The sequence below is a fragment of the Molothrus ater genome, chromosome Z (assembly GCF_012460135.2).
Source record: "Molothrus ater isolate BHLD 08-10-18 breed brown headed cowbird chromosome Z, BPBGC_Mater_1.1, whole genome shotgun sequence".
In the NCBI taxonomy this organism is placed as follows: Eukaryota; Metazoa; Chordata; class Aves; order Passeriformes; family Icteridae; genus Molothrus; species Molothrus ater.
The window spans coordinates 36138783-36166362 of record NC_050511.2 but is presented as its reverse complement, the minus strand read 5'-3'; the positions used below and the strand labels follow the sequence as shown (position 1 = coordinate 36166362).

The following is a 27580-nucleotide window of genomic DNA, read 5'->3' as shown; positions in this document are numbered from 1 at the left end:
TGTGGGGTGTGCCCGGTGCGGTGTGCGGTGTGCCCGGTGCGGTGTGCCCGGTGCGGTTTGCCCGGTGCGGTTTGCCCGATGCGGTGTGCGGTGCAGTGTGCCCGGTGCGGTGTGCCCGGTGCGGTGTGCCCGGTGCGGTGTGCGGTGTGCCCGGTGCGGTGTGCCCGGTGCGGTGTGCTCGGTGCGGTGTGCCCGGTGCGGTGTGCGGTGTGCCCGGTGCGGTGTGCCCGGTGCGGTGTGCCCGGTGCGGTGTGCGGTGTGCCCGGTGCGGTGTGCTCGGTGCGGTGTGCCCGGTGCGGTGTGCCCGGTGCGGTGTGCGGTGTGCTCGGTGCGGTGTGCCCGGTGCGGTGTGCCCGGTGCGGTGTGCGGTGTGCCCGGTGCGGTGTGCTCGGTGCGGTGTGCCCGGTGCGGTGTGCGGTGTGCCCGGTGCGGTGTGCTCGGTGCGGTGTGCCCGGTGCGGTGTGCCCGGTGCGGTGTGCGGTGTGCCCGGTGCGGTGTGCCCGGTGCGGTGTGCGGTGTGCCCGGTGCGGTGTGCCCGGTGCGGTGTGCCCGGTGCGGTGTGCGGTGTGCCCGGTGCGGTGTGCGGTGTGCCCGGTGCGGTGTGCTCGGTGCGGTGTACCCGGTGCGGTGTGCCCGGTGCGGTGTGCCCGGTGCGGTGTGCTCGGTGCGGTGTGCCCGGTGCGGTGTGCGGTGTGCCCGGTGCGGTGTGCGGTGTGCCCGGTGCGGTGTGCTCGGTGCGGTGTGCCCGGTGCGGTGTGCCCGGTGCGGTGTGCGGTGTGCCCGGTGCGGTGTGCTCGGTGCGGTGTGCCCGGTGCGGTGTGCCCGGTGCGGTGTGCGGTGTGCCCGGTGCGGTGTGCGGTGTGCCCGGTGCGGTGTGCAGGCGCTGCCTGTGCCGGCCGGGGCCGCCCGGCGGCTCCGGCGGAGGCAGAGGCGCCGCGCGCAGGCGCCGCGCGCCCGCCGCCGCAGCCCCGCCCGCCCGCCCGCGCGGACCCCACGTTACTTTGATGGACAGCTCGGCCGCCCGCTCTCCTTCCCGCCGACCTTCCCCGCCCCCCCGCGGCGCCGCGTGCACCGCGCGCTCCCATTGGCCGGCTCCGAGCGCTCGCGCCGCTCCGCCACACAAACGCTTCCCAGCCAAAGCCGAGAGGCGGCGCGACTCCGGCCCGTGCCATTGGGCCGCGGGGCCGCGGCGCGTCACGGGCCCACGTTGGCGGCGGGGCCGGTGATTGGGCGGCCGCCCCCCCTCGCGGCGGCGTGGGCGGGGCCGCGCGGCTGGTTAGCCGGCGGAGTGTGAAACCGCGTGCTAATGTAAGCGGCGCGGGCGAGCGCGGCGTGTCCAGCTCGGCCGCAGCCGCGCTCAGGTCCCGCCGAGCGCCGCCCGCCAGGCCGCCGCCTCGGCTTCCCCTTGCCCTTGGCCGGCACGGAGGGGACGGGGCAAAGGAAGCCGGTGGTGTTCCCGTACGGTCGGGTTCGGATTTTTCAGCTAGGGGGAACTTTATATCCCGGGTCGACGAGGAAGCGGCGGGCCACCGCGGAGGAGAGCGAGGATGAGGATGATGCTGCTGATGTCGCCGCGATGTATCGCGCTTGGAGGGCTCTGGTGAGACGCGCAGCTCCCAGATCCGCGCCCGCCTGTAAGAGGCTGTAGTGGTGCTGTTGCACGAAGGAGCTTCCCGTCTGATTTAAACCTCAAACGGACGCTTTCATCTCTATTTTATTTTTTTTTAATCTTCCCCAACGGGGCTGGTTGCCTGGACGCTAAGGCCAGCGAGCATCTTGAGGGGGTTGCTTTCCTTTTGTCCTAGGGACTTCTCTGCAACTAACGGAAGAGTCTGTGCTGCGTGTGTGGTACCCTTTCCTCTGCCCTCCAGCGTTTCGTGCATGTGCTATTGGAGCTGCTCCGATCGGCGACGGCTGTGCAAGAGCCCCCCCGCCCGCCTCCTTCCTCCTCCTCCTGCCTTCCTCTCTTGTTCATCGCTCTGTGTCTTGCGGGTGGTTTGTCCCCTGCGCCGACGCCTGCGAGCAACGCGTCCCTGCCTGGAGACTTTCTTTCGCCCCCCTCGGCTTGCGACGGTCCCGCCGCGGACACTGCGATCCGCTCCCTCCAGCTGGATTTTCCCCTTTTGACAAGGGGCAGAAGAGGAGAGAGGAGTCGCCTCCGCCTGGGATTTCCGGCTTTACAATCGCATCGACCACTTGCGAGCCCGTGAAGGGGATTATTCGCCGCCTCTGAGGGGCGGCTGTAGCCTGCCCCTGCGCCCCGTCGAGTCGCGTCCCGCCGCGCCCGGGCGTTGCGGGCGCCGCCCGCCGGTCGAAGCGCGGCCGAAAGAGCGCCCGGCGCTGGTGACCGTCCCAGGCGCGGCCCGTACGCCTTTCCCGGCCACCTTCAGCCCTCCTTGGAACAACAGCAACAAAGGACGCCGCGGCTGGGGAATGTCCCCGCGGCGGGGGCACTGAGTCGCGCCTCGCCCCGCTGCTGTCCGCGGCGGCGGAGGGAAGGCGGTCGGCGGGTGTCGCCGCTCCTGTCCCCTTGGCGCACCGGGTGTGAAGCCGGGGCAGGGCGGGGAGTCTCGCCGAGAGAGCCGCGCTTCGAGGGAGACCCGCCGCGGCTGGAGCCATGTTCCCCCAGAGCCGGCACCCCGTAAGTACGGCTTGGACGGCCGCTCCGCGGGTCCGGGGCGCGGGGCGAGGGCCGGGCGGTCCGGAGCGCACCTCCAGCTCGCTTGCTCGGCTGGAGCTGGGGGGTGAGGGGGGGAGGGAGAGGAAGGCGCCCTCACAAGTTAATTCTATCCGGGGTCGGCAGGCTCATCCTGCCTGCCGGAGCGGCCCCCAATACTTTTGTTGCGTGGGCAACTTACTCGCCTTGGGCAGGACGGCGGGGAGTCGCCGCCGGGCCAGGCAGCATCTGCCGAACACAGCGCCCGGAATGGGGCTGGCTGTGGCTCCGCGGCGGGGGTCGGCGGGGAGGAGCCGGCACTTCCCGCTTTCGTGTAGACGGCGGCGGCAGGAGCGGGTGGGTCGGAGCCGGAGCGCGGTTAACCTCGGCCCCACCGCAGATGAGGGACGGGAAGGTGGGTAACAAGTGCGCAGCGCCCGGGGCGGGGGTGGGGGCGGGCCGGGCCGGGCGCTCTCTCCATCCCTCTGGCCCGGCCGCGATGGACAGCGCCGCCTCCTCTTGCCCGCGGGGCGGCCGCGCAGTGTCTGAAGTGCATCTTTCTCCCGTGCCGCCACGGCGCCAGACCCCGCACCAGGCTGCGGGCCAGCCTTTCAAATTCACCATCCCGGAGTCGCTGGACCGCATCAAAGAAGAGTTCCAGTTCCTCCAGGCGCAGTACCACAGGTGAGCGCCGGCGGGCCGCCCCGGGACCAGGGACTGCGGGACCCGGAGTAGCCCCGGCCGGGCGCGGGGGGCTGCAGCGAACGGGCGCGTCCAGGCGGTGGCGTGCGGCGTCGCGGCAGAGCCCCGCCGAGGGACCCCGGCGGGCCGGGAGGGAGCGCGGGCAGCCCCGGCCCGCGGGCTTCCGGGTGCACGGGGCGCCAACGGGGAGACAGCCCTGCCCTGGACGGGCCCGTGCTCCCCGGGCAGCTGCGGAAGCTGAACTGTCGAAACTGGAGCGTTCGGCACCTCTGCGCGTTGAAAAAATGTAGTGTGTCATGGGAACCCGTATGTGGAGGGGTCACTTCAGTATATCCCGGGAAGACCTGCGCCAGTTCTGTGGCACAGCGCGTTAAGGCGGTTACTTCTTATGTTTGTTCATTTGTGTGTGGTGTTAATGCAAAAATGCCAGCGTCCTGTGGTTAAGAGCCAGGGAGGACGCTTAAAACACACAAGTACTCAGTGTAGTAACACAAAGTTTACCATAACCCGTGGAAGTTGCGGCATGCACTCCTCGTTGCTGCTCTGCCCTTCCGAAATTCTTTGTGGGTGTGTGCTTGCTGCTGAGGTCCTTTCAGAGATTTAGGGTACAGGTTGTTTTTGATCCTGGTCATCTGGTGTCAAGGATCATTAATCTTCGCTGATTTTGTACTTATGTGCACCTGGAACATTTGGAGAGAAGTAAAAGCTTTACAGGTTTTCCAGTCAGAAATTGCTTCGTTTTAGTTATGCTTCCTCTTCCTTTACCTATGATACTGTAGTCTTAACTTGCTTAAGCCATTTATTGCTTAAGAAATACAATGTAAACTCTAAACATCTGGCTTTGTAGTTGTGAGTGAAACGTGCTGCTTGCACACTAACTGTTCCACAGGATGCTCGCAAGTATCATTAAAAAAAATCGGTTTGATAGAAAAGGAAACGTTGAGGCTCAGTGAAAGTAGTCAGAATCATATCACAGTTTGTGATGAGACATGCAAATGCAACTTAACTTTTGTTTATGAAAAGAAACTTGCTAGTAAATGATAGTCAGACTTACCAGTTTTCAAGAACTGGGCAAGGTAACATTTGCTAGAATGTATTTAAGGTAAGAATTATACTGAAGTTATAATTGTAAATGTGAGTGGTGTTACTTGACAGTCATTTACTAAATGCTGTATAGAAAAAAATGCCTCTATTTTTATCTTTTTACTCCTGAGAAGTACTTACGGGAAATTCAGACCCTATTCTAACTTGTAAGTTGCAGCACTTAATAGCAACTCTTTGTCAAAGTATGAAGAGTGGATATGTTTAGGTTCTGTAGACAGTTCAGGCCTCATACAGCACCCATGAAATGTTCTTTAAATTTCTTCTTTGGCCTTTTTATTTCAAATATGATTAAGTCTTTCTATGTTGAAAATCAGTTTGAGTTTTTTTTTAATTAGCAGCTTCTGTCAAAATACAAATAGGGAGGGTAGATGCCAAAAAAACGACGTGTTACATTAAAGCGTGATCTATTTTGTAGCCTTAAATTGGAATGTGAGAAACTGGCAAGCGAAAAGACGGAAATGCAGAGGCATTATGTGATGGTAAGTATATTTGTTTTTATCTCTGTTTCAGAAAATATCTCCTAATACAATGTAAGTCAGTATAAGAAAATAATGTATGTTCATTTATTTGCAGTACTATGAAATGTCGTATGGATTAAACATTGAAATGCACAAACAGGTAAGACATTTTGTTTTCTAAGCTGCAAAATCTGGAGTCTGTCTGGTGCATTTAAGTGTAGCTGTGCTGTTTGTGCTCAGATGATGGTATCATCTGAATCAATCGCCTGATTTGTAGCCTGATTAGTAGACCTTTGCCTACCTCCTGTCAGATGAGGTGTAGATTAGGTTGAGCAGCAATACCTTTTTTGGTATTGGTTCTGAAAGACTTTGGCATAAATAGGAAAGGCTTGTATCTGTGGTTGTAAAAATGCAGTTCAGTACTTTATAAATTTGAGGGTTTTTTGGGTTGGGGTTTTTTTTTTTTTTTGTTTGTTTGTTTTGTTACTGGTAGAGGTGCTGACATGTAGAACTGATCCTGTGTCTGTGTAGCATATGTAGTCATAGTTACTCAAATCCCTGCCTTGTAAAGGTATGAAGAGATTAGTGACTTGGAAAGCTCTAGTTATGACTGAGTTTGCAAGTTCCCATAAAATTCACACTTATGGCCACTATAATGGTGAATAAAAAGAGTATTGAACTGGAACAAGACACTAAGGACCTCATAAGAGAAGAAAAGCTAAATGATTGCACAGCCCAGAGGACCCTCAATTGAGTAGTCATTGTCTGCCAAATAAAGCATTAATGGCAGGGTGTAAGTATTCTGTAGATATGCTGACATTCACTTTTTCATCAAGATGCTAGTACAATAAGTCTTTCAGAAATCGATGGCCTCTTAAAAAAATTATCATTAGATGAAGTTGCACAGTTGGACACATTTCAAAGTGCAACAATACAATTCTTTCTTGATGTGTATGTGCTATTTCATCTAAAACTCTTGTTTCATTAAATTAAAGAGCATGGCTGACCGGCTAGGGCGCAGCGAAGAAATTGATTAGTTCAGGCTTCAGATCTTCAGTATATTCAAAGACATTCATTAAGCAAGTGAATTACAGAGTTGAGTTTAGCTTTTGTAACTCTGAACTCTTTGAATTTTTTTTTGTTGTTTGTTTTGTTTTCCCCTGAAAATGCCATATTTGGTAGGGTGGCATTGTAATTCCATGATAGCTTTCTATCTTCAAATCTGGGTAGGTATTCTTTAGGGTTATGGAGGGTGTTTGCTTGTTTCAATTCAAAATGCCATTAAAGAAGTTGTATTATGACAACCTTTTTTTTTTTTTTAATAATGAATCAAATAACCAGATGGAACAGCAAGCTTAGTATTTGAATTGGTTCTGTACTGTAGCCTAACAAATTTTCTTTTATCTTGTGTTTTAGAAGAATGTCGGTTTTTCTGTGAGGTGACTTTTCACAGCTTTGTGATTTTGAGATTTTTTTTTTGCATTTTTTCTCTTCAGCAATTTCTTGGCATACTGTAACCTATGAGGAAGCCAGTATCTGTATAGGAAGATCATTTGCTGCAAAATGGATGTCATTTTCAGGAGCTCTTTGAAGAGAATGTGTGATTTCAGTTAGTGTACTAGGAATTAACTTTAGGTAAAATCAATTAAACCCACAGGATTAAAGTGGGTGAGAACTAAGGTTCCCACTTTGACCTTAACATATGTATAAAGGTTTAATGTCCTATATGTACGGTAATTAGAATTATGTACCCAGTAGGCGGTGATACTTCGGAAGCTTTTAAGATTTATGACAGAGCATTATATCTATGTTAGTTGTAGCTGGGGAGAGCAGTGCACACTTACTCTGTGCATGCTGTTAAGAAAATAATAGGCTTTTGAAGGTATAAATACATTTCTCTGGACGTGAGTCTCAGATACTATGCTTTTACATGTTAAGTAATTCTAATTTCTGGTAAAAGTAGCACCTTCATGTTAAAGGCTATTGATTTAGATTCCTGCAGTGAGGATGCCAAATGGTGTTGCAGTTCAGTATGTAGGTGGCCTTAGATTACAGGAAGAAAAAAAAACCAAAAAAACAAAACAAAAAAAACCCAACCAAAAAAACCAAACAAAAAACCAAAAACAAACAAAAAAAAAACCCACCAAAAAACTAACAATGACATTCTTCTCTGAATTTCCACTGCTAACGATAAGTTCTGAGGAGGCTTTTGACAGATAGTAATCATAATTCTTATTAAATGGTGACGTCTACCCCCAAGGGTGTAGCCAGGCTCAAATTGATGCTTTTTGCTGGCTGATCACCAGCATGGCCTAAGTGCTCATTATGTTGTAGAAAGGGCCTTTGGAGCTCTCATTACGTTTGACAGGAATTCTCTCTAGGGGGAAACTGGGCATTAGCTAGACTCCTGACAGGCTGAAATTATTCCTGCTTTATGGCTTATAACCAAATGCTAGCAAGGCATCATCAGGGGACACGAAAAATTGTCATTTCTGACAACATCTTTGTTACTGGAAAATGCAGTGATGGGGAAACTTTCCAGTGAACAAGCTTTAACGTTTTTAAGGTCTTCCTCCTGTTTGGATGCTGTACTTGCTCTGTGTGAAGCTCTTCAGACTGCTTGGGCTGCTGTTTGAAAAACAAAATTACACTGCAGCTGAGCTTATTTATGGAGTGTGGTGTGTACATCACTGTTAAGGTACAGTCACTTAGATAAAATGAAGGACTTGCAGTTAGCCTGCATGTAAATGAGTTTGAGTTCTTGTACTGATGGATATGTGTCAGCAGTTCTGTTTTTGTTTAATTTAATAATCTGTTATAATTTAACTAAAATAAAGTTAATCAAGACTTGAATGTTGTTATAAATGGACTTAACTGATGTGAACTTTGCATACACAAACAGCAGAGCTTTTCACTTGAATATGTTGTATTTAAATCCAGAAATGGCCACGGAAGGGCTTCCCTCTCAAATCTAGCTTTGGCCCTTTGCAGTGCTTAACTGCGTGATGTGTGCTTAAATCAAGGTGCTGCTGTGTTTCAACCTGGTGGCTGAAAAGTGGTCAGGAAATAATCTTTTTGCCACATTTGTATCTGGTTTAGATTTGGTTTTGTTTGTTTCTTTCTTTTTCTACATAGGTTTTTAAAATTTAATTTAAGAATTCCAGAGATTTTTTTTTATTAAGAGCATGTTTTATGTACACACCTACACTGTGTTTGTAGAAATTATTTTAAGGTGAATAGTTACTGACCTACTACTGATAAGTTTTGCATATCTGAAACAGAAACAACCACCTGAGGATTTGTTTAGGATGTGGTTTGATTTAGATGTTGTGTTCATATGTGTCACGATAGAATGAATAAGAACATTGTGTGGTCTTCAGTTTCTTTTCTGTGTTATGCTGTCCAAGTGAGATTTTCCCCAATGTGACATCTGTGGCTGGCAAAGCAGATGAATCAACTGCTAGTGCCAAGATGAATAGTTGGTTGGGTGTTAAAAATCCTGCTGTACTTAGAGTTGCTGCCCTTGGCTCCTAGGGCACTGTGTCTTTATTTTCGCCAGCTCTGCTTGTCATCTTCTGTCATAAGTCAGAAGATAAGGTTTCCTGTGCATTTAATGTCTGGATTGGTTAGGTGCAAGATTATCTTTTGTTCATTGGCAGGCAGCCACAGGAAAAAAAAATTCAGCAGTGCTGAACCAAGTGCTAGACTTATAAACTACTGCAGCGTCTGGGTTTCTGATATCCCAACAGTTAGAGCGAGGTTTCCTTCTCTTTGGGTGGGTCTTTTTGATTTCTGTGACCTGCCTGGAGGCAGACCTGTCATTCAGTAGCTTGCCTGTTGTAGAAAAGTACACAAACTCCAAAGCTGCATTGTGTTAACCAGTTGTACAGGAGTTACATGTCTGTTTTATCCTGGACTGTTCTGTGGAATCATTTCTAATGCTTCATGGCAAAGGACAAAGTCTTCTAATGATATCTCATTAGAACATCAGTCTTCAGGAGAGGGTTAAACAGGAGGGAATTAAGGAGCTTAGTTAGCTCTCTGCAGCTCTTGAGTAGGATGGCTTTGCTGTTGAAAGGGATTTAAAGATAAATTAATTTTCCTCTTTTTTTCCTACATTTTAATTATTGGAATGAAAAACTCCTTAAGGTTTTGGTGGTGTGCAATGAATGTTTCAAGAACATTTTACAGTTGGCACAGCCACAAAAGACTTGCAAAAACTGTTTTTATTTAAAAGAGAAAATGGTAGGCTTGATTGTGACAGTATTTTTCTCTGAAAAAATTGTACTTATTCTACAAATATTTGGTTTCTAAATGAGTACAGTTGTGTCAGCAGCCTAGGTATTTCAACCACAAATAGAGTTGCCAGTTTTAAAGAGGAGAAAAGACTCAAGTAATTACCTCAACTTTCGTGACTTTTGAACCATGTTTCAAGCTTGAGGCCAACATTATTGTGAAGGAGTTATCTGACAGATTCGGGGCACTGTGAAATACATCTGCATGTGGCTTTCACATAACCATATTGTCAGATACCATCTATTATGTCAGCTCCATATAGAACTTAATTCGAAAGCGTGTCAGAGTGTAAACACTGTACATATGTTAAATAGGGCCTGATCATCTCTCATTTTAGACTTAGTCTACCAGACTACAGGTTCTTCATGGAGCCAGAGTGAGGAACACTATTCCTACCAGCTATATCGTTACATTTCCCTTGCATTGCTGGAGCTTGCATTGCAATGTCTGTTGCTGTAGTTTGTGTGTCTGTTCAGTTGGAGGGAAGGAAAAAAGGTGCTGGTAACTTTCGGGGCTGGGGGAAGAGTAGGAGGGGAAATGCTTTCTGAACGTGCGATATCCTTTTGTCACAACAGATTATGTGGGGAAAGCTTAATGGTTTTCCTCCTTCTGCTGGTTGTTATACAAAATCAAGCTGAGCATCTGAATTGCCTTTTGTCCCTCTCTACCTGAGTGTTTGCAGCAAAATGCTAAAATTGCAGCATCTCCTATGCAAAATGGAAAATTAGGATCCTTTAGACTTGATAGATCACCACTGGCATACAGTAAAAGCCTTTAAAACCAATTTTGGATCAACTGGCACTTACCAGAAGACTGCACAGTACCTACTTTAAACATGATAACAGCTTTGAATGGAACTAATGAAATTTTCAACTTGGGGTATGATTTAGGGACATCTATGGCAATTATGTCAAACACTACTATTGTTACTTTCAGCATCACACTTAGTTGGATTCTTAAGTGTAGGTATTTGAACAATAGTTGCTTACATAGTTCCTCCCAGAAAGGGGGAAAACAAAGGCAGGGAGAATTCATAGTTTTGTCCGCATTTAATTGTCAAAACAACTAGTTTAACAGATTAGTCCTTATGATTACTTGGAAGCTACGACTTTTGAAGTTCTTGCAAGTTGATCCCATAGTCAAGCTGAATTTGCAACCTGTGTTCTTGTAAGTATCAAATTTCTACCTAAACAGTTTTTTTTGGAGGTAATATTGCATGACATGTCAGGGCAACACTTTCTAGTGTTTGACCTGCCCTTATTGTGAAGAATTTTGTCCTCCACCAACGGGGAGTTTACCTTTCCGCACTGCTAACCATTGTGTGCCTTTTGTTCTTCTATTGTGCACCTCTGAGAAGGAGCTGACATAGTCCTCTCCATAATCACTTCTTTTTCAGCAATGAGGTCTTGTCTACCCATTAATCCCCTTCTTCCTGAAGCTGACCAAATATGTTTTCTTCCTAGTATGATGTGTGTTCTTATTGCCTGATCATCTTACTGGTGGCACTTAGAGACTTGCTCCAGTTTACCAGCATCTTCCTTCTTGCCAAACAAGGGGAACAGAAAGGAGAATTGTTTCAATCAGTCAGCTGGTTACAGTCATTCTCCTGTGTCTTCACATGAGGTGTAGCCTCCATCAGCACATGAGTGTGGGGCTGATACATATTCAACTTGTTCTCCAGTGCCCTTCTCTGCAAAACCGCTTTCTAGTGTGTTTACACTATTGCTGAGCTGTTGTGGGGAGAAAGTTGTTCCAGATTTAGGACAACCCCCCACCTTTGTTTGCTTTGAGCCTGGTTTCCACTTTATTAGATGGTCACTGCTTTTCAGGACAGAAGCTGTTGATGCCTAGCTGTGTTTTCAATGGAGCCAAAGTGTTGTATCTCTCTTGCAGCCCATCTGTGTTGACTCCTTTTAAGGTTGGGCAGTCTCAGCTTAAACAGTTGTGAAGCTTTCTTTGATCACTTTCTTTTCACTCAACCTTTTTGAATTTTTAACTTAGACTTTTGAAAAGGGGAACTAGAACTATATGCAGCTCTCAGGACGCTGATGAATGAGAGATTTGTATTATCACCTTTTTCTGTTTTCTGGATGGTTTTTGTTTGGGTTTTATTTTAATTTTTATTTCTTTTTCAGTTAAATTTCCAAGTTTTTCCTTTTCACTGCCATGAAATTCTTAATTGCTGGAGACTCGTTTCACATTTGAGTTCTTGCTCGTGAATGATAATTGTAAGCTCAGGGACCATCATTTTACATGGCTAGGGATGTCTACTCCTAGTGTATGTAAAACTTGTTTATGTACAATTGTTTCATTGCCCATTTACTCTTGTAAGGTCTCTTTGCAATTCTTTACCCATTGCTTTTACTTTCTTATGGAAAAAATAATGTGTTTCTATTTCCTTGAAGCCTTTGTGTTTACTTTTTTTCTAATTCTTTTATGGAGCAATTCTTTTTATGGAGCAAGTTTTCTTACTCGCCACTTGCTGTCTTTTCCACGCTGTGCTGCCGATCATGTTAGTAAGACAGATTGCAGCAAAGGCCCCTGTGAAACTCCACTAGAGAACTGTTTCTGGCATAGTGCTGGAGGTGATTGAAAAGTGGATTAGAGCTTGCTGAAATTGAGTTTAATCTTAACCGAACTCTAGTTAAATCAGGTTAGACTTAAAAATCGGTTATTTCCTGAGGTTGTCTCTTTTAAGAAAGAAGCCCTAGTGCTGCACAAACAAATGAAAACCTCCAACAAAACAAAAATTTTAAGTGCTACAACCTTGTGAAATAATGCTGTAAGCCTTTTTTGATTCCAATTTCCCTTGAAAGTATTTTGATTATATTTTCAAGTTAGAGATTTTAATATTGTTTCCATAGGTTTATATGAATCTTGACAGCATCCAGGTGGGCTGTTTGTGTTTCTTTTGTTTTGAGTGTTGAGTCTTATTTCAGTTGTTAGCAAGCCTACTTATAAAATACACTTTCTAGTATGGGGAAATCAGTTCAGGAAATTATTGTGTTTGGTGAGTGTCCTTGAATTTTTTTATAATGCTAATACTCTGTCTAATGAGAAATTGCAGAGTGTATTAGAAGTGTCTAGTCACTAAGTGGAGATTGGTGAAGTTGCTCCCACCTTTTCTCTATGTTCTTCAGAACATTTGTTCTTTGTGAACAAAGTAGCACTGATGATTAAATTACAGATTTAAGTTCTGTGAGGGGTGTTAGGTAAACTTTGTGTCAGGGCTGTCTGTCTGAAAGTATTTTGTACTTCATACATGATCTGAACAGCTAACTAGCCTTTTTGGCTATATGATAATAAAACAGAAGACTGAGGTTAAATTGTGTTTTGATTTAAGACTTCTTAGTTTGTTTAGGTTTTTGGATTTTTTTGTCCCCCTCCCTCAGCAACATGGATGTTCTCTTGTTTCTGTTTGGTCTTTTTTTTTTTTCTTTGTCTTGAAGCTTTTTGATGTTTGTGTAAACAGTTGGTCCAAGCAACTTACTTGTAAGGTGACCAGTCACTGTATTGGCACAAGAACAGACACAATAGAAAACTGCATTAGGAGGCAAGCCGTTGGGATTTGCAGTAAATATATTACAGAACACAAGTGCATTGCCAATACTGCTTGTTTAGCAGTTTGCAAGGGCAATGGTAGTATAGATTTTTGAATTAGAAGGGAAGGACTGATCTTTCTGTGTGCTGAAACATCTAGTTGATGGCTGAGGATAAAATTGATTTAGAGAACAAAATGCTGCCATCTCTACTTGTGCCATTTTAAAGTCTTCTATGGATTAGCAAGCAAAAACAAAGGATAGCTTTCATTTTGGAGAATGGGAACAGGAATGGGTATGCTTGCTGACCTGCATCTTGATAAGACATTAAGTCTATGAGAATCTGCTTTTGTTAGCTCAAGAAAAAGAAAGGATGTCTGAAACTGGGTGGGTTTTATGATCTGTGGAAATCTGCCTATTTATGAATTTTTTTTTAAGTGTTCTAAACCCCTTGAGATGCCATGCTCTCTGCTTCAAGACATGATTATGTCAAGTACAGAAATTTGAATTAAGCTGGGGAGAAAGGATGAAAACCCTACACTTTCTTGGGAAAAAATACTTACAAAAAGATCATTATTTTGCTCCAACAGTTCCTATTTACAAAAAAGTTTTTTATTTCGCTAAAAAAAAGGTAAAACATTCATCTTTCTTTAAGGTGCAAGGATGTAAGGTCATTCTGACTTTCTATTGTTGTAAAATATTGTTGTAAAATTTCTATTGTTGTAAAATGGCTGGTTATAAGATTTCCAGCCATTACTTTTCAGACAGTAAACTAGTCTAGCTGTCTGTGGCCTCAAATGGTGACTATAAATTGTCAGTTAAACAAAAGCAAAATTTTCAACAATACCCATAGAAAGCTTTTAGGTTGTTTATTCAAACTGAAATATGAACTCTAGAATCACGTCATTAGCAGGGACCTAGTGCCTCCCTGTGTCCTCCTAGCAGGATCAGCTATACCAATGTCATTACTGATAGGATGCTTGTTCCATCTGTTAGCAAAGACTTCAACAGTAGTGGCAACCCTCAAGCTCTTCAGGTAACAGCTTGCTTTTATGTCCTTGCTGTTGAAGTGCTTCTTGAGTTACAGTTTCGTCTTTTCTGTTGTAACTTCAGCTCTTTACTATGCATTTTCTTCACCCTGGATAAGGAGAGCAAATCATTCGCCTGCCTTCCAGAACCGTGCTGCATACCTCTAAAGTCGAGTGTTCATTCTCTGAATGGTGTTGCCCAGCTGAAGTACAGTACTCCAGGGGAGGAAATGCCTTGCTGAGTGGCACAGAAGGCTTACTCAGAATACGGCTTACTGAGGTGGCAGCCTTTTCTGCAACAGCCTGCTATTGACTTATGTTCAACTTCTGATCCTCTGTGACCGAGAGTTTCATTCCTAAGGCCCATTATTTCCTTTTCTTTTATGTTCCTGTCTAGGCATGCTATGGGCCTTTATCCCTGTCCTTTTTACTTTTCAGTCCGTTTTTCCATTCACTGTAAAGTGAGTTCTGAAGCTATTCTCTAGCATATTCTGTCTTTCTCAGCTTGAAACTCTTTGCAAATTGAGGATTAGGGTAAATGAAGAGATCTTTATGCTTGTTAGTGGGAAACACTAAAAAATACTGGACTTATCATGAATGCAGGACTTCTTAGTTTCAAAAAACCCCAAATTATTTTATCCATACCTGGTTTAGTAATCAAGCAGTTTTGTCCTTGTTCCCATGAAATTTTTGGTATGCTGCTAGTGTTCCTAATAGTGCTATGGCTGTCATATTCTTAGCAAAGATGTTAACATCATCTTCTCTCTTATCTGTAATTACTTTACCTTTTTGGACTTTGCATAATTCTGATGTTTTTTGCTGAAAAATATTTCGGACCTGTGGTTTTTTATGGCACTCTTGTCTATTAGAATGCAATTTAGATAGTCTTTTTACTATTGTTTCTATTCTGTAAGTAACAGAATATAAATAAAAATAATAAAATGGGTAAGGAATTTAGTGTCATGTGCCCAAAGGTTTGCTGAAAGATTTGTGAACCTTTTTCCCTATGCAGTGAAAATATCCATTATGTTCACCTTTCTTGCAAATCCTACGTGGTGGGTAGTTCCACTAGTTACTATCAAAGGAGTTGTCAATCCTTTTAACTTGTTATTCATTAGTGAGTCACCTGATGGCACCTCAAGCATTGATATGAATAAGTGTTTAAATTGTTTTTCTGACTTGATAGATTTTTGAAACTGAACTGTGACTATACTAAGTATTTTAAAATGGTGAAACATTTAGAGTAGTACATGTGACTTAGTTGATATGCTTACTTTGGTAGTTATTTCTAAAGTCTGATTGTTGCATAACTATTAGATTCCCCCCCACCAATAATTCAGACCCTTGTCTTAATATTTCTCTTTTGTTGGATGGCATACTTATTGTTCTAGTAAATAAATTCTTGTCTTACTGCTGTTACAGTCTTACTTGAATATTGATAAGGACAGAATCCTGACTACAGCTTTGTTATTGACTTGCATACTGTAAATGTATGTGCTTGGTTTGAGGAACTTTATACTCTGATTTTTTAGAAACTGATTCCTGGTACTTCTCCAGCTGTTTAAGAGCTTTGACTTTCTACTGCCATCCCAATCAAGTGGCTCAGTGTAACAAGTACTGAAAAGATATTTGCAGAAATAGGAAGTAGTTTTAAAATAGCATCCTAAACTAAATTAAGAGCTGCTGGTGCTCTTACCTGGTAAGAGGGTAGCAGTTAGGGTTATACTTTTTATGTTCTTTTATCTTTCTGTGCTCTTTGTCTCCTCCTTGTTACTGTGTAGTGCAGTGTTGCTCAGTTGTCCAGAGTAAATCAAGTTCTTAGTGACCTTAAAAGTAATACTGTAAAGTGTGCTGGATAATTTTGGAGACCATGCTGCTTATAGAGCACCATAACAACTCGTTAGATGAGAAGAGGGGAACTCATTGATAGCTTATGTTTCTCCCAAAAACCTCTTGGTTCTCCTGATACTTTGGGCTATTCTCCTACTGGATGGATGTCTCCTGTGAGTTTATTTAGCTACCTGATAAAGTGGTCTACCAAGCTGGTCCTTTCCCAGTTTGTATTATAGCAATGTTTTCTGCCTGATTAGTTGTTGAGATGTTTGGCAGGTCTCTAGATGTCTGCGGTATGGTTCAAAGAAATTGTGTCCCAGGAGGCAAAGGTGGCCAAGACCTCTTCTGGATTGGAGTCAGCCATTGATTCTCTCAGCATCTCTTGTAATCTAAATAAAAGTGGGAACTCTGTGTCCTGGAAAACAGCTTGAAAGTAAAACAAAGCTGTGTGCTCACTTAAGAGATTTAAATACTTCTGTGTGTATTTAAGGTTAGCTTAGGCTTGGAAACTAAACAATGGAACTAAAATTTAGATAAACACACTCTTTGTAGTTGTGAGTGCTTAAGCAAGATGGGTTGAAGTTAGATTAAAGGAGAAATGTGGTAACTGCCCTCTTTAGCCAAGTTTAAGAAGAGTCTTGACATAGTGAAGATATGTGAAAGGAGCACTTCGACATCCTGACAACAGACTCTTTGTTGCCCGTTGGCTCTGTTTCAACAGGACTTACAGCTGTAAATGGGATGGGCAGTTGTGTACAGTGGTTCATTGAGTTACACTCAGCCTCTCTCTATTTTTATAAAGCATTGAAATTAGACATCTGAAATATATCCAGTCACTTTACACTTGAATGGGATCCAAATCTGTAGTAGATATTTGGCAAGTGTAGCTGTTGTCTTATGCATCATATGTAGCTTATGTTTAAATTATTGTGACCTTTCTGTAATTTAAATGAACATCTAAGAGGATTCAGATAAAAGTAGTTTAGGTACTGAATTAAAGCTCTCTAATTTCATTTTGGAAACTATGTAGCATTCAGTATCTTTATAATTTTGAATTTTTATTCTGTTAATATTTCTGCTACTTCTTTTCCCCGTTCCTACTTGCAAAGACTACTACAAAAGTGGTCTTTTGGTTTTTTTATTGCTAAAGATTTTTCATCCCAGTCTTCTGGGATTTTAATATCATTTTGTGGGTGACTGATCTCACAATTAAAATGAGTAGTACTAATATAGGGCAGAAGGAAACTGTATTTATTAATTACATGTCATGCTAAACTGAAGTTTACGTCCAAAATATAGAGATTATTTTTGTTGCTGAAATGAATGCTACCCATTGCTTCTTGTCAGATTGAATATCAAGTATCTGTTGAGAGTAAACCTTCTCACTCCCTCCTATTGGTGAGAGTATTAGTGATGACAGTGTTTATAATTTTAAATACAGTTGGAAGGCCGACTTCCGCAATTTGTCACAGGTTGGTTAATACAGCAGTAAAAGGGGAGATGGATGTGGCTACTTGTGCAAGTCTATTACTCAGGAGGCCTGTAAATTTGATTGGCTGCTGCAGTTCTTCCAGAATCATTGGATTTGAGAGCAATAGAAAGATAAGATATCCAATTACCCAAATGATTTGCAGGGTTAGCCAACGTTGTCATGGAAACGCAAGTTGGAACAAATTAAATTTTAAGCAATAAAATAATCTTAAAGCACGTCTGGGAACAAGAAAATTTGGCAGTGGCACTTACCTGAATTGAATCTTAGCTTGACACGCTGTTGTTTGACATTGATATACTGTGGGGCCTAAACTTTTAAATGGCATGTTGCCTTTATTTTTATTTTTTTTCTTTTGCAGCCATCGCCAAAATGGAATGTAGTGTATTAATTTTAAATAAAAGGGCATTCATAATATCTGCATATCTCTGTGCTCAACCTGGATTCAATAACATGAACAGCAAAGTTCACAGAATGCTAGCCTTAATCATTTGAAACTTTTGAGTGTTTAGGTTTTGAGATCTAATTATAATTCCAACATCCCCTCATGCCCTGAATTCTTAGCAACTAATTTTTGGAGGTGCTGGAGTCTTGCTATAGCAAGTACTAACAAAGCATGCAGAAAGCTAAGTACAGTGAAATACAGAAAGCTAAGCACAGTGAAATACATTTTTTTTCTGTAATTGCTCTCTGAATGTGTCTGCTTTCTCTTGTCTTTGAAGATTTTGATCACAAAAAGAATAAAGGCTTTGTTATTTAAGTGCACTGCTTGTTTCAATGATTCTGTTGGAAAAATTAAAACACTAAATAGATATTAAGCTTCAACACAAGACTAAAATATACAGTTTCTTACTGCATTTCACGGGTCTTTGGGTATTTGAATGAGTTCTGCCTTGCAGCAGGAATTAAAAAAAAATGGTCAAGCATGTCCCAGAAAGAGGAGTTTTATTCACATGCCTTATAGACAGATGGAGAAGAAAACTGGGCTGAGGTCAAGTCATTTCCAGCATTCTCATAGGCTTCGATTTTCTTCTCATCCCCACCACAGATAATCTCAAATGATTCAGTAATGACCAAAAGTGCAACGTTGACCTTTCCTCCCCAGTGGATTACTGTGTTACATGCTGTAAATGGCAGGAAGTCCATTTTGTCCTTCCAGGAGGAGTTCAGTGTTGTACTTGGCTTTCTAATTCCTTAAAGTGTAAGCAGAGGCAGAATGCTTAAGAATTACCTTCTAAAGCTTTTGTGAATGTGTTTTAACAGTTTATTCCTTTGTGTGCATTAAAAGCCGATTCTCTGATTCTTTTGCTTGAAGGGAATGAATTAGGACATGCTTCTTTGGTATTATCAGAACATTGATGGTTTTTGCTTTATTTTTAATTGTTGTTCCTAAACTGTATTTTTCTGAATTTATTACAAATTTTACTTGCAAAATTGGATCAAAATAATGTCATAAATAAAAATGTAAAAAATAAGAATACTTCAGAACTGGTGATAGATCAGATCTAAAAGCACTGCTCTAACTTTGTGATACTGGAAGTTCAGTGCAGGAATTAATAACAATCTTCTGACATAAAATGGACATTTTTAGCTAAGCTTTGCTTTGTAAAATAGAATCTGGGCAGCTTTGATGAGCCTAAGCCATAATAATGGAGCAGCTGTTGCAGGGCAAGTGATTGCTAAAACTGAAGAATTGTAAGATTTAATTTTTGTCTTAAATCACCACAGATCCTATAGCTGAAGTTAGTACTGGGATATGCATTGGTAGACACTGGTTGGAGCAAACCCACAATTACTCCCCTTGAAACCTCTGAAGCTGAAAGGGGATTAACTAATTCTCCTCAGAGAAAGTCTGTGTTCTTTACTCAGAAGTTAAACTGCTGGTTCCCATAAGCTAGGGCTTCTTACCTAGAGCTAAAATACACATGGGTGTTTGTTATGCCATGAAATAGAACTTGAATGCTTGTATTATACTTCCTTTTAATTTCATTGCAAAAATCTGTCCTTTTCAAGAAATTGTGGTGATTTGGGTATGATACCTTATGTGGAGCTTTGGAAAGTACAGGCTATCAAAGTGCAAAATTATCTGGAGCAGACCACTGTAAAGGAAAACAGGTCAATACTTTTTTCTAACAATACAGAAGGAAAACAAAATTCAATTCTACAAACAAACTTAAGTCCATAGTAAAAAGCCTTATTTAAATGATTGTTGTATTTAGTAACTAGTCTGGCTGCTTTGTTCTTTGTCATTATGTTAAGAATTCACTTAACAAGTGTGCAAGACAAACTTAAGTACAAACACTTGAGTTTGGCAATGGTTAGGTCAAAACACGCAAGTCCTTAACTAAATGGAACAGAGGCAAAAAAATTATACAAGTGAAGAGAAAAAAATCCATCAGCTAAAGTTAATTTTACAAAATGCAGCTGAATTCCTTCATGTTAATTTTTAATGATACTTCAGAAAGGAGGGTAGCACTTCAGTCAGGGGTCTGACAAGCTAGTCATTTGCAAATAAATCAAAAGACAATCATTACAGCAGCAAGAACCAGTGAATGATGTAGTTTTCTTATTCTTTGATGGGCCTCACACTCAAGTTCTCTATTAAAAATGAATGTATTCAAGAGGCTCTGCATTAAGAACACAAACAATTAAGGGCACTTCAGATGCTTTGCTAAGAGCTGCCGTAGAGCTCAGAGGACTTTCATGAGAGATGCAGACTTCTGTAGCCTGCTTTACCAAGGAGCCACTGAACATGAGCAATTAGTCATGTTTGTCTATGTTTGAGCAGCTTTCTGCAAAGTTTCCTTTGTTTATTCATCCTTAGGACCTCTTTATATGTCTCAAGATGAGCAGTTAGGTAATAGTTACGTTATATTCGAAGGCCTCTAGAAACAGGAGATAAGTACCTTTATTTTAAGACTTTCAAATTCTGAGCGCCAGTCTGGGGGCTTACTCTAATGACACCAGTTACTGATGTCTAGTCTTGGTTAAGGAAACTGTCCTTGACTCTTTCAGAAAGGGGTTTTGCTTTCCAGAATGAATGTGTACACACGTACAGGCACGCGTGCATGCATACTCAAGGGTATTTCATCTTAAAAAGCAAACGTGCATTGTCTATTGAACTGTTGCATTTACATTTAAAGTTACAAATGTTCATTATTTCTCAATTCTGAAGACAACCTCTTGCAACTCTTGATCAGCAAAATTACATAAATTGTGGATTAAAACTTAACTTTGACAAATTGCTAGACAACAAAAATTTTTTTTAATGTGTTTGTGGATGACTTTTACTTAATATTAGAGGGCAGCAAACAGGAGCTGCATGAAATTGCATAGTAGATAAATAGTTTTAAGTACTTAAAACATGTGTGAAAACTCTCTTAGACAAACTGCCTTTTAAAGGCAAGCAGACTTTTTATGATTAACAGAACAGTCATTTCAATTTTCAGTGTAGATGTCTCTTAACTGGCACTTGTAACAACAGCAAGGAATCTCAAAATAGTTTATTTTAGGCATGTACATTTAAGTTTATCTAGCACTGTTGTTGAATTAAGGTTGCTGTTCACATATGGTCATCAATGATGCCCAGGTTTGGTAAAGACAAACTAAGAAGAATACACTTTTTTTTTTCCTGTTCTGATGCTAAATCAGGTGTGATAATACTTTAACAGAAGATTGGTGTGGAAAGTGGGAAAGTTGATTATGCCTTCATTTTTAGAAAATAAATTAAATATCTAACTGACTTTCATTGGGAGGCAATTATAACCTGATGCACATGATACTGCATTTTAGTCTTACTGTTTGATGTTATGTATAATATGTTATTACAGTGTAGCTCAGATGTTTGGGATTCGGAGCAGAAAAATCCAATAATATGGACAACTTGCATGTTTTACAGACTCTACTAAAAATAGGATTGCATTTTTTTTCGTTATAGCAACAATAATGACATTTACCTTAGAACAGGGTAAATATATAGGCCATTTGTGTGGCCCATACAGGCCAAATAACTTTGCAGTAGGCACCAAGTGAGTTTCTTACTTTATTCCTTCTCTATCCCCTCTTGTCACCTGCTATGATTCATACTTGTTCCTGCCTGAAAAACAAAATTAATCCCCTTGGTCTAGGGCAATTAAATCCTTGGATCCTAAACATCTTAGCTAAACATCAGCCAAACAGATTGCTATGCAACAGACTACCTTTCCACAGCTGATGTACCCTGCTTTCTGGAGAGATATACTAGGTATGTGGAAAAATGCCCATTAGTACATGTGTTTGGTTTTTTTTTTCTTTAACATAGAAATGCCAACAGATTTGTTAACAGTTAAGACTGATAACCAGTAATAGATAAGCTGGTAACTTCCAAGGGTTGACTTTGCTATTATGTATGTAGTCCGAGTACTAAAGGCTGAATATGGAATTATAGATGTTTTATGGTTATGGCCCAGACAGAATGGAGAAGACCACTGTGGTACTCTGTGAAATGATAGCTGTTTCAGTTGAGAATAATTGAGATATGTTCACCTTCTTGCAGGGGGCAAAGATTTCCTGTAAAGCAACTGTCACTTCATGGCCCTTAGTTAAGGGAAACCTTTTGATCCTAGGAAGAAGCCATCCCAGAACTTCTTTGGAAGCTTCTGCAAAACTATATAGTTTTGGGTGTGTCAAATATCAGGTTTTGGTCAGGTGGAGTGCTTCATGTCAAGAGAGATGAGGTATTTTACAGGTCTAGATGCCATCATGTATTTTCCCTGTGTCTGTCAGAGGTTTGGAAGGAGGTGATGAAGTTGCTAATTATGCTTAGATCCCAAATCACCTGTCTCCTGAGACATAAAGCTAGAGGTTTGATTTTGTATCCTAATTAGGATGTGACTGATTTATAAATAACAACATATCACAGCATCTTCTTAAAAACCTCAGAATTATGGAAAGGTTCAGGAAAAGGCTTGGCAGAGAGTTAACAGTTTTAGTCTGACTTAACTGAGTTTATCTTTGCTCAGCTTTAATACATGTGATTTCATAGAAGGCCTAATGATTCATAGTAGTGACTGCTTGTTTCTTCTGTCTTGAAACTTTAAAAAAAACCCAACTAACCAAGAAATGTCTTTATGGGTTGATTATATGACAGGGATGGACAGGAGCTTTTCATTGTCTCTTACACATAAGCTGTGTTCTTGTCTAGGTGCTGATTTTGGTTTTGTGCAACTGTGCTACAGTGACTGAAACTGCTGTTTCTAAGGAAGACTGAGGAAATTGTATAAGTAGCTTGAGAGTTAATTATAATAGTGGTTCTGAATTATGGGCAGATGTATGGGTCTGAAAGGCTGTAAACACAGATAACACTGAGTAATGAGAGAAAAAGATCCCTTTACCCCACCAGGAATCCAGGGTTTAGGTTGACATGACAAAATGGGACATACAGAAGTACAAGATATATGAGGTTGTTGAAAGTGGGACTCAAACTCTTTGTCCTGCTGTAATCTCTGTTGATTTCCCTGAAGGATTGTTCTGTTCTATACTGGTTCCTAACCTTGTTCTCCTGCTGTTCATGGTTTCACAAATTCGCTGCTCACAAGATCACATTTTCTGATCTATTTCTTTTTTCTTTGTTTGCATTATTTTAATTCTCTTTCAATATGGATTTTAGAAGTCTGTACTTTTTGTCTCCATTCTTATTTCACTTCTGTTTTAGTATTTCTTTTGTATTCCCAATGGTGCATTTCTGTCGTTTTACCTTCTAATAGGCAGATAAAATTGATCAGGAAAGAAGCATTTTTCTTCTACTCCTGCTGCCTGCATATTATGCTGCTTGATAATTTGAGTAATAATAAATCTACCTTTTAAAAGGCTTTATCTTGGAGTTAATGGATTTCAAAAATGCTCTGCTTATTAATGAACTATATACAAGGACCTGATTCGTGCCTAAATGTGTGTACAGATTAGGTGCTTTAGACATGGCAGATGTCCTAGAGTAGCTAACAAAATCTCTTTCTATGTCTGGGCTTGTATGTTAAGTATTTATATTTGCAGTAGTATGAAAAATGGATAATATTTTGTTACTTTCTTCACTGTCTAAACTTAATATAATCCTTTATACAAGTTAATATGTCAAACCCCTAAAATGCAATTTTTAATCAAAATACTTTTACTCTGTAGACAGAAATTGCGAAGAGATTGAATACAATTTGTGCACAAGTCATCCCATTTTTGTCTCAGGAAGTAAGTAAAACTGTTCAGCTGTTAAAGTGCGATTATGTTGTTTTTCTGTTTGCAAATTAGCTAGTTTTAAGACGTTAATTTTATCACAATACACAAGTGTAAGGAACATCTGTTATAGCTGAAGTGTGCAAACCCCCTGCTAATTTGATCTAACAAATCTGAGTTCAAACTAGTGACAATGGCTCAGCCTCATTCATTGCCTGAGGAGAGTGGGAGTCTATAAAATAGTAGCAATACAAGAAAATGCTTTTGTTTCTAATCATGGTGATTGTTTATTAGATATTCAGCTGTCAAGTGTAGATCTAGTGAAATAAGCATGCTTATGTTCTCTACATAATTTATATCAAAGGTGAATGTTTAGCTACTATGTAAAACACTATTTAAATTTTTATACCTACATTTAGTCTGAATGACTATGATTTCAGCTAGGGCAGCTTTTCCTTGTTTGAAACTTCAGTTGGTTTTGCTATGTAGGCACAGAGTCTATAAATGTTAAAATTGAAACTAATGTAAAGTTGACATTGTCCTGTTGGCTCAATTAAAAATGATTATTCATCTGCCAGACAGCAAATAATGAAGGGACTTAGGGGAAGAGATAAGCTGGCTACCTTCAGATCTCTTCTTTCCTTTTGAGCAGGTCAAAAATAGGGCATTGTTACCTTTTACCTGCATGAGATGTCTTGCAATGGGTATTGTGGGCTTCTGCAGACAAACTGGTTATTCAAGTATTTGTGATCCTGGTTTGATATGGTGTGGTAATACCTTAACACAAATTCCTCCTTATACCTCTTCTTCTTTCAACAGCATCAGCAACAAGTGGCCCAAGCTGTAGAACGTGCCAAACAAGTGACCATGGCTGAATTGAATGCCATCATCGGGGTACGTGGCCTTCCAGGTCTACCTCCTACAGTGTGTATAACTTGCTTTCATATCTTACTGCTTTGCTATTTTTTTAAAACAAACGTAATGTTTTGATTTCTGACATTGTTTTGATGCCCAGTGTTGCTGAAGTGTTTTTGCTTTACACAGATTTTAGCAGAGATAAAGGTAGTAATTTACTTTGTCAGAACATAATTTTGGCCAGCGGTGCTGGCCAAAACTTTTCCTGCAAGAAATAAGAGTTTTAGGAGAGTTGCTTGTTTATTTATGGGGATTGTATGTCAGTTGAGCTAGATACTTTTTCCTCATGCTTTTTGTGACACTTCAGTTCTTGGAGCTCGTACAACTATTCATTCTTCTTTCTTTCCCTTTCTTGTGAATCTTTCATGAATTTTAAATTAGCAAGCTACTGAATAGAAACTTCACTTCCTTTTGAAGTAGTATTAATTGTCTGACACAGTGTTCTAATAGCCTTTCACCAAGAATGTGCTTTTAAATATGCTAAAAAAGTTAATACTACTTGCTTGTGACTGGTTGTCAATCACAAGTCATTTGCTTTGTATTAATGAACTTTTTGAACCATACATTCCTTCCACTGTATGAGTTCATTTCCCCTGCCACTAAGTCTGGAATATTTCTCATGTTTTCTGCCCTTCCGACTAAGTGAAAGAAGTAGCCGAAACAAGAACCTGTCCTTTCTGATTTTATTCATATGTGAGCGCCTTGAGCGGATTCAAATTACTCATTTATCAATTTATGTTAATTGCTTGTGAGAAGATGCCCTGCTGGTCTTTATAGTTCCCTCAGACACTTTGTAATGATAATTAGACATGCTGCTGTACGGATTAACAGTGCCATAGTCCAATGACGTCTACAGACAATGGAACCAGTTAATCCATCTGTGCTTAAAATTACATCCCAACTGGAGATGGAAAAAAAAATAGGAGAGAGGGAGGATTAAAAGAATGAGCCTCAGCTTGAAAATGCTCCTTTCATCAGTTTCTCAATTGCAGATATGCAGTCAGTTTGCCTGTGGTAAGCTATTGGCAGTCAATTAGGTGAAATAAACTGGGAGGGTGACCTTCATTTCCTTTTAATAGCTTTTCCTCCCTGAAATGGGGAGCTTCAGTGGATTTTCAGCTTAAATTTTATTCAAGCTGCTTTATTACACTTGACAGATTAGCTTTGCATAAACATACCCCCCCTTCAAATCTGTGCTGTTTTTCCTTCGTATCAAATTTTGACTGTTACTTAGTTGATTTCTAATCACATCTTAGAAACCCACACAATTACATCTGTATTTGTCAGAATCTCCTCTATGCTTTGCTTGTGTAATGAATTAGTTTACGAATACCTGATTTCGTCTTTGAAATACGCCACATGTCCATTTGTGGTATTTGATTAGCAAAGATTAGAGAACTGTACTTTCTTAAATTTTTAAAACAAATCGCTTCTTAAGGATGAAAACAGAATGGAAAACCCTTCGTTATGAACTAGTTTTAAAGAAGAGTTTATGCAGTAAAAGGAAACATATTAAAACATACTTTTAAAGATTCTTTTTTGCCTTAAAATAGTGCTACTTAGACAAACCAAATTTTGCTATCTCAAGCATGTCAACTGCTTTTTTTAAAAACCAGTTTTTTGCTTTTTTGTGCAGTCTGCACAAAAGTCTTAAAAGCCATAGGATCTACAAGCACCACATGCAAATAAGAACTTTAGGGTTTTTGGGGAGCAGGAAGGGAAGCTCTTTAGGAGCAGGAATAGTAGGCTCTTACATTTTAGTTTTATAATCATCTAAGATTCACCTGAAGAAATACTGTTCCCGTGTCTTTTGAAAGACTCCCTAATGATGCCATACAAATCCAAAACTGTGAGTGAGGAAATTAACATGCTGGGCACAAAACTCGTTTGACCACGTAGGTGCATGCATTTACATAATGCCAAAATTAGATGTATGTCCCAGTGATCTTTTACAGTCTTATTAATCAATAGTTATCTTGTGCTGCACAATAAGTTTCATGCTCTGACATATGCTTGGTTTTGTTTGAAAGGGACGGTGTATGTCCTGGAAAATCTGAGTAGCATAAAATCAGGCTGACAATTCAGTGGACCTTTGCTCCCCCTCACTGAGCACTCAGGGTGTCAAGGCCTTTCCCCAGAGGGGAGGACACATCAGAAGCCTGTCTGTTCCTACAAGCGGCAGCTGCACCGAGGGTGAGCACGGCACAGTTTGATAGCAGCTGTCAGTATTGTTCAGGGGCCCAACTTAGTGTAAAGAACAATGGAAGGGCCATGCTGCTGAAGTGCAGTGTCTTTCAAGATAAGAAAAGATATAGTAATTTAACGGTTTAGACACCTATTATGGGCATGAAAGATCATCAAACTTCTTTTCAGGGTGCAAATAGGCTGGACCAATCTGTAACAGTAGAAGATGCAATCGAGGGGCTTCTGGTGTCACACTACCTAAAATACATGCATATGATAATTCTTGAGGATAGGAGGGAAGTTTATTTTGCTAGCTGGTACTAACTTGCCTGGTTTCTCTTTACTAAATAAAATTCTGCATTTCTGCTAGGATTTGCCTTTTTTCCCCTCTTCCTTTATGTCCTTAAGGGCCATTGTTTCCTGACACCAGATGATTCAAGGGTTTCCCAGTTGACTTCCTTCAGATAGAGAAGTTCATGTTACTCCTGTGCAATGTATGAATTCTGGAAGGGAACAAAGGCTTTTAAATTACTGGGAAAAATGTTTTGAAATACAAAATTATTTTGAACTATATTTATTTTATACTTTTTATTTCCAGTTGAAAAGATGGAAGCCTATTAGAGGACAGACTATGAGGATAGAGACTTATAGTCTCACAGGACCAGGATTTTTCAGAGAATTTGACTACAAAATCAAAAGCAAGGCTTTGGAATAGGTGTATATTAAGCACGTACAAAACAGAATGAATAAATTGACACTTTTTTAAAGAAAGTAATATAGTTGGACTCAGTGAGCTTGCAAGCAGTGCTAATCCTCTGTGTTGATTAAAAATTCTTACTTCAGGAAAAAATCCTGGATGATGTTTGGTTATTAACAGTCATACTTCTGGCCTTACACTTATCCTACATGTTCTTGAAGGCTTTTACTGTCAGCCGTGGGTTAGCAGTGTGGCTAAACAATGTCCTTTCAATTTTTTTTAAAGATAGAACCATTTAATATTTATTACATTAGAGTAGAATGAAGTAGCAATTTTGCTAGATAAATAATGAACAAAGCAGAAACCCTAACTAAAAGGATAAGTGCCCCCATTAACTCCTTGGCCTTGCTGCAGCTGCCAGCAGTGTCCACTTCTGCAGTTAAGGAAGACTGTAGATCATGGTATGAAAGAATTA

General features: G+C 41.5%; 1 protein-coding gene across 2 annotated transcripts in view; it reads left to right on the top strand.

Moving 5' to 3' along the window:
* The first annotated feature begins 1338 nt into the window (after nt 1–1338).
* The window catches only part of LOC118699114 (transducin-like enhancer protein 1), an 81837-nt gene continuing 55595 nt past the window's right edge, over nt 1339–27580 (top strand). Inside the window, exons 1-6 of one of the 2 annotated variants that reach the window (XM_036402840.2) lie at nt 1339–2641; nt 3240–3340; nt 4878–4941; nt 5036–5080; nt 23262–23324; nt 24129–24203. In XM_036402840.2, coding sequence (XP_036258733.1) covers nt 2618–2641; nt 3240–3340; nt 4878–4941; nt 5036–5080; nt 23262–23324; nt 24129–24203 — 372 coding nt within the window. In that variant the 5' untranslated portion in view covers nt 1339–2617. Of the gene's footprint in view, nt 2642–3239; nt 3341–4877; nt 4942–5035; nt 5081–23261; nt 23325–24128; nt 24234–27580 lie in introns of both variants that reach the window. The other variant, XM_036402839.2, reaches the window with a different exon arrangement.